Genomic DNA, 11013 nt, shown 5'->3' on the forward strand with positions numbered 1-11013 from the left:
TAATAAAACTAAAAAATGTTAATACTGGATGTGTATTAAAAGACTAGCAAGATTAAAAAAAAAGACTTGCAAGAAATCTTGCCGTCTGTAATACAGCGAGCAACGACTATGCTACTCAAAGCAGCTTTGTTAGACAGCCTGTCTGAGATACAAGAAGTATGGAGGTAAGATATAGTATCAAATGTCTCTACTTTCTGCTGTGCTTCACACGCACAGTCTACTTACCTACAAAACAAGGTCCATGCTACTTAATTGTAGTAGTAACTTGGGGTATAGAGATCCTGCCTGCCTTTGTGCTGGGAGCCTAAAGCCTCTCTTTTTCTTAAATCATTTTGTTAAAATGAATTCACAAAGAAAAATATCACACAGCTAGATTAAGAAAGTCCCTCAAACAAAGCTCGCCTGGTCCCACACTGTGCATCTCAATGGACTTCTACACAACGAGAAGGACCACTCTGAAGCCACTGTACTTCATTTGGGGGTTCACACTTTCAATATCAACTCTATTTTTGTGGACTTAGCCAACACAACAGACTATGACAGAACTGAAACTAAGAAAAATACTTAGATTTTATCGTCTCTCGCAGTTCCTGTGTTCTGGGCCCTCTTTCACTAGATTACTCTTCCTCTGTCTCCTTTATCGATGTTACTCTATACCCACACAACAGTCTGCATATAAACATTAATGTTAAAGGTTAGGATCTGTACACGAGAAAGAACGTTTGATTCTCTTCTGAGCCTGAGTGACCTTGCTCAACATTATACATATTAAGTCCATTTCTTTTCCTGAAATTTTTTTATTTCATTTTTTTTACAACTGAAAAATATTCTATTTCTATGTGAACCACATTTCCCTTTATCTTTTGGTGAACACATAAGTTGCTTCCATTTCCTTGCTATTATAAATAGAAAAAGTTTATGATAACTATCTGTAGTAATAACTTTTGGCAATGAAGAACTTGCATTCTGTCCAGGAGATCAGTAAGAAGCTCTTAATGACTATATGCCGCTAAGATGTGGGCCTGGTGGTGATTACGGTAGGTTAACACACTGAACCGGAACTTTGAAAGTAAACCTGCTGCTAGAGCATTCTCTATCAGGAGAATTTCAGGAGCCAAGATAAGAAGGGAGGGCTTGTGCGGAGTAGGTGAAAGGTAAACAGGAAGTCTCAGCAGGTAAAGTGGAGCCAGAAAATGCTGAACTTTGAAACCGAACAGGGAGCCTTGACCTTAGGATTGTGGATGAAGCAAGCAGGGGTAAACACGAGAGGGAAAGTGATAAGATTAATTACATGAAGGATATTGGCCTGGAAGCCTTAGAGAGACAGTGGGGAGGGAAGATGAATGGGAGGCTGGGGACAGTATGCAAGGACAGAAACGGTGTAGAAGAGGACGGAGAAAAGTGAAAGAACATGCTGGAATGGACGAGGCTACTGTAGTCGCTTTCATGTTGGTCTCTTTTGGACCACAGTTGTCCATGGACATTTAGCATGTCTGATGTATAGAAACTGTGAGACAACTGTTCTGAATAAGAGGAATGAACTTCAAACAATGTATCTTACTTTAGAACAGACTGGACCGTCCGCATCTGTGAGTCCCATGTTGGTAAATAAAACCGCCCTGAGATAAGAAGGTGTAGCTGCTGACATAAACGGTGTGATCTGATGCAGTGTATCCCCGCTGGATGGACACTGAGTTCACAGGCTTCTTTTAGCCCTTGTTCTCTACTAATTACCTTGTTTTATGTATCAAGAAATAAACTAGACTTAACCAAAAAGGCCTGCGGCTTAGATGAAAATTCTATGTCAGTTTGACCTAGAAAGGTGAGCTTTCTAGGACTTGGGAACTGTTTTTTTCCTGGATACTGAGGGAAGGCTGTATCTATAATATGATAAGGTGGTGTTTGGTTATTATGTTCCTCTAACTTAGTGAATGCTTCCGAACAAAATCTTTACCTCCGTGTCCTATCATTAGCCGACCTACAGTTAGAATACTGTAAAGACACACAGATGTTTGCATCCCTCAAATCTTACATGGTTAAAAGGAAAAAATCAGGATTCAAAGCTGGGTGTTTTGTTTCACTAAGAATTCACAGTCCCATCCAGGCGGTGGTGGCACATGCCTTTAATCGCAGCACTTGGGAGGCACCAGTAGGCGGATTTCTGTGAGGTAGAGGCCAGCCAGGTCTACAAGGGCTAGTTTCAGAAACCCTGTCTCAAAAGATTTAAAAAAAAAAAAAAAAAAGAATTCAAGAATTCACAGTCCCTACTCTTTCTGGTCTTGCAGGATTATATAAATGCTGTGAAAGGAGAGTCATGGCCCCAAAAGATATAAACATAAGAACAAATTTTGTTTATCATAGCTCTGTGTAGGAACAGCAAGATTTGTTTCAAAACCATTTTCTATCCACCCTTAGGGAGAGGGAGGAGACTCAAGAGAGCTAATACTTGACGGAGGCCAATGACGCAATACACAAGACCTGCATCTCACAGGTCTATCATAGAGATGGGTGTATGTGTGCGCACACACGCATGTACATGTATGCACATGCTCATATGTGTGTTCAAGTATCCATAGATCACGTGGGAAAACTCAGACTTTTGAGGTTTGCTTTTTTTTTTTTCTTCTCCAAAAGTGTTGTCTGGAATTTCTTAGGTAAAACTTAAGAAAATCTGTTGAGAAATGAAACGAAGTCCAAATAGAAGCGATAATACAGTCTCAAACATGCAGGAGCATTTGCCCTGTGACACGGTTTATTTCCATCTCCGTTGACACACATGTCGACTTCTTTGCTGTCTTGCAGGATGCTGTCTGAGAAATACAGCCTTCCATGCCTCTCTAAAGTGAAGGCAAAACTGAAGTTCAGCTAAGTGTAAGCAATTCAAAATGATAGGGTAGTCTCCTTCCTGACACTCTAATTCTCAGACGAATTCAGTCTCCTACATAAAGATGCAGTCCACTGACCTGTGGGATGTATGGGGTTCCACACAATGCCAGTCTTATAAATAACATTTTGAAAAAAATAATTATATTTAAAATATTAATATATTAACCAGGCAGTGATGGTGAACACCTGTAATCCCAGCGCTCGAGATTCAGAGGCAGGTTGATTTCTGTGAGATAGTTCAAGGTTAGCCTGGTCTACAGAACATGTTCTAGGATAGCCAGGGCTACACCCCCCCCAAAAAAAAAAACCTGTCTTGAATCACACACCCGTGTATCAGGGCACCCACATGGAGGTTAAAGGACAGCTTGCCATCAATGGTTTTCTACTGCTGCCTTGCTGCCATGTGGGCTTTAGAGTGGGAATAAGGATATAGGGCATGGCAGTAAGGGCTTTTACTCAAGTGAGCCACCTCTCAGGGTCGCGTGTTTTAGTAATCGTTCCTTTAACCTACCTTAATTCCACACCAGGTATTTTATTTAAAATAAAGTTCTCATACATTTAAACATAGTAGCCTCTTTTATCTCAAATAATAATATGGGACAAATGAATCTTTCATTTTCCTGACAGAGAAAATGAAACCAAGAGAAAGACCTTTTGGTGAATTGTGGAGTAACCTAAAGTGGCTGAGGGGTTCTAGAGAGCCTGGAGGGCTGGGGATGTCTTGCTGGGCATCACATTTCCTTCTTTTGCTGATGGGGAGAAAAGTATTTAAGGGCCTGGCTCAAGCTCCGCACTAACAGACACCTTCCGTGCCTCTGGAGAGTCTATAGCCTGTCGAGTCTCACAAAATGTCAACAAAAGAGAATATAACAACTTCACTATTACTGTAAATATGTGCACATTCCTTTAGTCTGGGAAGAGCAAGCTGGTTGGAGAAGGAAGGGTCTGAGTGCTAGTTTCTCTTCTCATCCTCCTTACAAAACAGCTGACAGAAGCAACTTTAAAAAAGAAGGATCTGTGTATGCTCCCAGTTAGGAAAGGGACAGTCTATCATAATGGTCAAGGAAAAAAAGAGAGCCCAGTGGCAGGAGGGTGATACCAGGGCTCCACTGGACCAGAAAGCAGAAGGAGATCTCAAGATGCCACTGGATCCCAGTTACAACCCATGTGTCATTCATGACTTGTGTCTCCACTTCTGTTCCTTAGTCCCCATGTCCAAAAGGTCTCACAACCTCTCCAAACAGTGCTAACACCTGGGTGGCAACTGGTAAAACATTTAAGTGTATAGTTGACATTTCTCATGCAAACCAATGCACCATGTACTCCCTAAACTCTCCTTTCCAACCGGATGTATTGTAAATGTACCAAAATTTGCTACTTTAGCCCCTATTTGGTAAAGGAGATGGTCTCCTTTATTTCTGAATCAAATGAGCTAATGTATGTAAACAAACTGGAACTTTTTTTCAAATAAAGTAGATAATCAATATTCCATCACAATAGGATAAAGTAACAACTATCCAAACATAGCATCTAGGAGTTTGACTATTTGATAGGCTATTGGAGCTTACTATAAATATTACTCAAGAGAAACCATTCCTGCATACTGTGGTGCAGAGAGTGTGGAAGGCTCTGGGCTTTGGGCTAATGAAGTCTAGCTTCTAGTTCATGAGGACTGTGTCCTGGTTTATACGGTTGTGATATTGTTTTTGTTCATCTAGTAATTTGATTTTCCTGAATAGAATGCTCTGTGACTTCCAGGCAGATGTTGACAAAGCCGTGAAGGCTGCACGACAGGCTTTTCAGATTGGCTCTACATGGCGCACCATGGATGCTTCAGAGAGGGGGCGTCTGCTGAACAAGCTGGCTGACTTAATGGAAAGAGATCGTCTGCTGCTGGCTGTGAGTATTCACCAACACCAACAGTAAGACACATAGGTGTAGTTGGACGTTTCTCTTCCTACCTTTTTTTGGCTGCTTCCCAAATAATTGACTTGGGGGCTTACTATTACTTATAAATGCTAGGTCAGGAGTTCGGGCTTATTACTAACTGGCTCTTACATTTTAAGTTAACCTGTATTCTTTATATTCTGATACATCATAGTACCTTTTTTTAACATGTCACCTTCCTCTCCTGCTCCCTCTGCATCTGGCTGGTGACTCCTGACTTATGCCCTTCTTCTTTCTATCATCCTTAGGTTGGTTGCTCCTCTAGCTTCCTGCTTGACTATGGGCCAATTAGCATTTTACTAAACCAATTTGAGTAAAAAATTTTTACAGCGTACAAGAGGATTATTCCACAGCACATATGAGGGTTCCCAAGAGGATTTACTGATTGAAATAGCCAGTTGTTTGACTAAGAAAGCACACAAACATCCTGCCTTTTCTCTAGAATTGTTTAGAGTCTTTTTCATGGTCAAATGTTCCTTTGACAATGTCCCTGGTTTTTCCAATTTACTGTTTCTGAAGTATTTTAGGGAGAAATTCATGAATCTTTGAAAATTGCCAAAACATTGCCCCTCATGATACCAACCACCTACTTTTTACATCTTTTTTTACTCTTGTTAGTAAACTTCTGGATCCAATTACGCTGCTCATTCATACATTAGTATATGATTCATTTTTATTTTAAATTGTTTCATGTGGGGGGTATCTATGTACTATGTGTATCTATGTACTATGTGTGTGATTAATGTATTTACAGGGAAGAAGGAACCATAATTTTACATGTAACTGGGATTACAGATGACTGTAAATTACCTTGTAGGGGTTGAACCGGCTTTTCTGGAACAGCACTCCACGGAGCCAGCTCCATCAAGAAATGCTCTTGTGCGGGGGTATAGAAAGTTTGTTACAGGGTATGGGGGAAGAGAGAGAGACAGGGAGATGGAGAGAGAGAGAGGGAAGAAAAAAGAGAGGAAGAGAAGGGGGACGAGAGGGACAGAGAACTGCCTCTTCAGAAAATGGTTGAAAGATAGAGGGAGCAATGTTCTTAATCTAATGTTCTTTTTGTGATTGTAAACTGTGGTTTGTGCTGGCTTTTCAGACAATGGAGGCACTCAATGGTGGGAAAGTCTTCGCCAATGCATACTTGGCAGATTTAGGAGGCTGCATAAAAGCATTAAAATATTGTGCAGGCTGGGCTGACAAGATCCATGGCCAAACAATACCAAGCGGTAAGTATACCTAGAAAAATAGCGAGGTTGGTGGGAGAGGGAAGGTTACCACCATAGAGCTGATAACTTAAAACTCTGAGAAAGATATCAAACAATAAGGCAATAATTATTTCCCCTTGACTTTGGATAAACATATTTCTGAAGAAGAGAGTTGTATTGAGTCAATAGATTTTAAAGGTAATCATGTGGGAATTAAAACTATGGAGAGTATAGATGGCAGTAAGGTGAGCCATTTTCATAGAATCATCATTTACAAATCCAAGTGAGGTGTCTAAATGCCCCAACTTTCAAAGCTGGCCACTGAAATCACTGATTTCTGCTTCATTTCCATAACAACATCGACATTCCACCTTTAATGTAATTGCTTAAGACATTTGGTCCAGAAAGAGGCAGGGATGCTTATTTGTGCCCCTTTAAGTTCAATTTATAAAAAAAAAAAAAACTAATTCATATTAACATGCTTCCAAACACACAAAACATGATGAGAAAATATTTACTAGCTGAGTTTAAAGGTTTGCATGGAAGAATTTGTACAAGTATTACTCTGTATGCATGTAGCAGAACAGACATATGAAAAGTATTTCCAGAGGGAAAGAATCAATTTGGCAATAAAATAAAGGCTGAATTCCATGTCTCTAATGGAATGACTTCAGGAACTTAAGAGTCCACTTCCAGTTCTGACACTAGCATACATTTCCACTAACTGAAGGATTCAGATTGAGAGGTGGTCACTAGGAAGTAAGAAGATAGAAATGAGACAACAGAGGGAACAGGAATGGGGATGTTTTGTGGCTCCCACTCCAGTCTTAGGAAAGGTAGAAGAAGCTGCTGAGAATACTGCTAGGACTTGACAGGAAAGCACTGTGGTGGACCCAGAACAAAACACAAAACAGCAAAATTCCCAGGGTAGCTACACCAAAGCGTGGCACAGGAGTTGACCAAACCCAGATGGTAGATTGAAAGACATTATATTCATGTTTGATAGGCAAGAGAAAAGCCTATAATCAGTAGACAGACTGATTTCTCTGGGGAGATGGTTTACTATTTTAAAGCTTTTACCTTTTCAAAGTTGGTAGTACTGGGAGATCTGAAATGCTGGAAACATTTGCATGTGGCTCCTTACCCAAAGGGAACCTCACCTCCCAGCACCTTCCTGAATCACTCTGTAAACACAGGTGCTGCAGGGAAGGCAGCCATCTTGGAATACTAGGAATGGTGGTAACTGCCTGTCTGATCTTTGCCCACCTACTCATTTATTTTCCTGTATATCAGCCTTTCCACTCTAACTGCTGTTTGAGAGCTCTGTTGTTTACGTTATTAACCTTGTAGATGGGATATTTTGTTTCTCTTTGTTCCTCACTCTGAAACCTCCTTTCATACCATGCTCACAACACCCTGTCCTGAGTAGATCCCACATTTGCCTTTGCTGGACGGTGTGTTTGCTCTGTTTTTCAGACGGAGATATTTTCACTTATACAAGACGTGAGCCTATTGGAGTGTGTGGCCAAATCATCCCTGTAAGTTCTTCTTAATGACTCCCATGGGGGAAAGAAAGTTGTGATTCCATTTGATCTGAAGGTCATACCCACACAAGTGAAGCTTATATTGATGGTTTTGTGTGAAGTAAATTCAGTAAGTCTGACTGTCTGAAGCTCGTATTCCTGTAACCTAGCTTCTTGGATATGAGTTATCTGGTCCAGAACCCCCTAAAACTACTGCTGTACCCTGTGAGGATGTTTCAGTGTTGCCAAATAAGCCCTAAGTATTTGAGAATTGGTTGTTTTGGAAATTGTGCTCTGTTTTGGTTCTCATGAACTGTGCTTTATAAGTGTAAGACAAAGTTTGACATGGCTCATCTGTGTTGGGATATTTCAGTGGGACACAGCAGGGTCCACAGCTCCCAACGCTTCTCTCTGCTCCTTAAGACTTCCCACCATGGACAATAGCAACAGCAAGATTGCTCAAGTCCTGTAAAATATCTTTTGATTAAATGGAAGGAAAAGTCTCCATGAAAACTGGAATAGTTTGTGGCCTGTATTGCACCATTAGTTAACAGAGATTAGTACTAAAATTTATTCAGCCAAAAATACCAGATTTCTTCCAAGATTAATAGAGAACACTGGCCAGATACATCAGATACTATTTAAAAGGCAAAATTAAAACACAGTGAAGTTTGTCCCGAAGTTTTCGGAATGACATTGACTCTCCTTAATGAGATGAATATATCAATGTATTTCATGGAACTGTCCATTACTTCAAAGACTTAAAAAATGTTCAAATATACTTACTTCACTCTACCAGCTAGGACTATTGGATACGTTTAAACATTAACTTCCCTTGTGTTGTTCTGGTTTTCTGGGATTCAAACCCTGGGCTTCACTCATGATAGGCAGGTGTGCGCTTTGCCATAGCTCTGGATTTCTCAATTAATCCTGGAGACATCTAAAGTAGAGAGGACTGTTTTCAGGACTCACGAGTGGAGAATGCATTGGAGAGAGAAGCAGTAGCAGATCTTACTTCTTATAGGTGGCCAATGGTTTACTAAAATCCAAACCCAAGCATTTACCCCACTGTGAACTTGATTTGCCTTCGATGATATTGTTTATCTTGGACTGAGCAAAGTTCTGTATTGTGGAAAGTATATTCAGTATGTCCATGACCTGGTTTCAGTCTCCAGGGTCTAAAAAGAAAAAATGAAGTCTCCTAGACATTAAATGTGCTGAAAGATCTTATAATTGGGTAAATTCAGTAAATGCTCTCTAGAAAGATATAGGGAGAGATTGTCATATTTTTAAACTATCTGCAACTTTTGACATACTTAGTTATTTAAAAAAACATAAAATAATATCATCCTTGTAGAATAAGAATTCAAAATAACAGCACTTGATTAAATTTGGGAGTGTTTCCCTATTTTCTTCCATGTGGTTATTTCAGAACATTTATCATTTACAAGTTGCTTTTAGCAGTGAACCTAAGTAAGATATGTTTTATAATTACACAGAATTTACCAGTTTTTACTCAACATCTATCAAGGCAGGCTGTTTTAGAAACTGTTCTTTGAGACAATGTAAATTTGCTCAATTTTGCTTTCTAGTGGAATTTCCCGTTGCTCATGTTCATTTGGAAGATAGGCCCTGCACTTGCCTGTGGGAACACAGTGATCGTCAAACCCGCAGAGCAAACCCCTCTCACTGCTCTTCATATGGCATCTTTAGTAAAAGAGGTAAGTCTCCGGAGTCTAAACGTGCTAGCGAATTCAGGGTCCCCCATTCACCTTACAGCCTGCTTTGCACTGCGGTGAGCTTCACGGATCACACATGGCTTCTGCCCAGTCATGGAGAAGAAAGCAGCGGAACTACAAGCTGTGACTTTTGTCAGCCAATACAAGTGTGCCTCCACGTAAATAATCACAGAGGCTTATAGCCAGTCACCTTGTAATCCGTTACTTATATTGCTCCAGTCTCATGAACGTAATTCCTGAGGACATAATGACATTCTTTCCATTGCTGAAATGTGTCTTGTCACTGCTGCACTTATAACCGGCTGGGTTGTTTCTGTGAATTCCTTCAGTTATTTTAGTTTGAATGTGACTGAAGGTTAGAGGCCACATGTGCCAATATGATTGCTGTCACATTGGGTCCCTTGTCCATCATAGCTTCAGATAAAGTTTCTTTCCTGTTCAAAGTGCACAGAGTACATAACACTTTAATTAACCAAAATGAGTGATTTCACCCTTTAAAAACAACTTACCGGTTTCTTCTCTTAATATAATACCAAAAACTCAAAAGGGCAACACAGAATTTTGAAATCTGAAACAATATCCTTAAGATATTTTTCATTTCAATTTAAAATGGACAAAATTTGTCAAAATGAGGCATTTTTGATTCAAATACCTTGAAATCTTAGTATGCCCATCAAACTAGTGCCTCTGTCTTTGTTGTGTTCAGTGGAACAGGAATCACTCTGTACTATCATTCTGGGATGAGAGGCTTTGCTATGCGACGTCTTCCTGATAAACAATACCTCTAGGGATTTGTAGCTTTGCTGCTCTGCTTCGAAAGTCAAGAGTGAAAAACAGAAAATGTGCCCTCTCTTTAGACTTTTAGCTTTGCTGAGGATACTCAATGCCTTCTTTCTGAGTACATACTTTATCATATTTTTCTGGCTCCTTTCTCAAGGAGTTCGCCCTTCTGACAGTTGACACAGCTAATCATCGCAACTGCAATGTTGATGAGATATTTGGCTTTGGAAGAAGGTGTTTCTCAATCTTATCACCTTGGAGCACATTTTTATATAGAAAAGGAAAGGAAATGATAATAATAAAGAATAAATACTTAAGTGAAATTTTCTTGGTAAAAAAAAAAAACTTTAAAGGTTAGAAGAAGAAAACAGTTTCTGTCGTGTAGTCACCTCCATTGAGAATTAAGTTCTTGATCTTTGACTGCCTGCTTTTTAACTTGCAGGCAGGGATTCCTCCTGGCGTGGTGAACATTGTTCCTGGTTATGGGCCAACCGCAGGGGCAGCCATTTCCTCTCACATGGACATCGACAAGGTGGCCTTCACGGGATCAACACAGGTAGTGCCAGTCTCCGGGTGCTTCATCTCTAATGAGAACAAGCCTGCCTCCACAGCTGGTTCTCAGCCAACACTTCTACAAGCAAATGTTGTTTCAATGATTTGTTACTTACTCTGCCCTTGAAATATGTTTATCAAGAACAAAGTGGGTGGATTTAGGATAAAAGAAAATAACTGCTACTAATTCAGAATGATTGCAATTTTCAAAGTGTTTCTTGTTACCTCTTAGGAATATAGCTTCTATCCTCACCTCCTAGACCTGGATGGAGGGGGGAAGGTCCTTGGTCTTACCACAGGGCAGGAAACCCTGACTGCTCTTTGGACTGGAGAAGGAGGGGGAGGAGGAAGGGGGGAGGGGGAAGGAAACGGGAGGAGGGG

The 11013-nt window shown here is 40.3% G+C and overlaps 1 protein-coding gene across 1 annotated transcript in view; it reads left to right on the top strand.

The window, feature by feature from the left end:
- The window catches only part of LOC126510746 (aldehyde dehydrogenase 1A1), a 38326-nt gene that overhangs the window by 11824 nt on the left and 15489 nt on the right, over positions 1-11013 (top strand). The window contains exons 3-7 of the mRNA XM_050157436.1: positions 4645-4785; positions 5930-6059; positions 7515-7576; positions 9154-9282; positions 10523-10636. Coding sequence (XP_050013393.1) covers positions 4645-4785; positions 5930-6059; positions 7515-7576; positions 9154-9282; positions 10523-10636 — 576 coding nt within the window. The remainder of the gene's footprint in view (positions 1-4644; positions 4786-5929; positions 6060-7514; positions 7577-9153; positions 9283-10522; positions 10637-11013) is intronic.

This window comes from Alexandromys fortis, unplaced genomic scaffold, assembly GCF_014885135.2.
Source record: "Alexandromys fortis isolate MF-2015 unplaced genomic scaffold, M_Fortis_MF-2015_v1.1 scaffold_10, whole genome shotgun sequence".
In the NCBI taxonomy this organism is placed as follows: domain Eukaryota; kingdom Metazoa; phylum Chordata; class Mammalia; order Rodentia; family Cricetidae; genus Alexandromys; species Alexandromys fortis.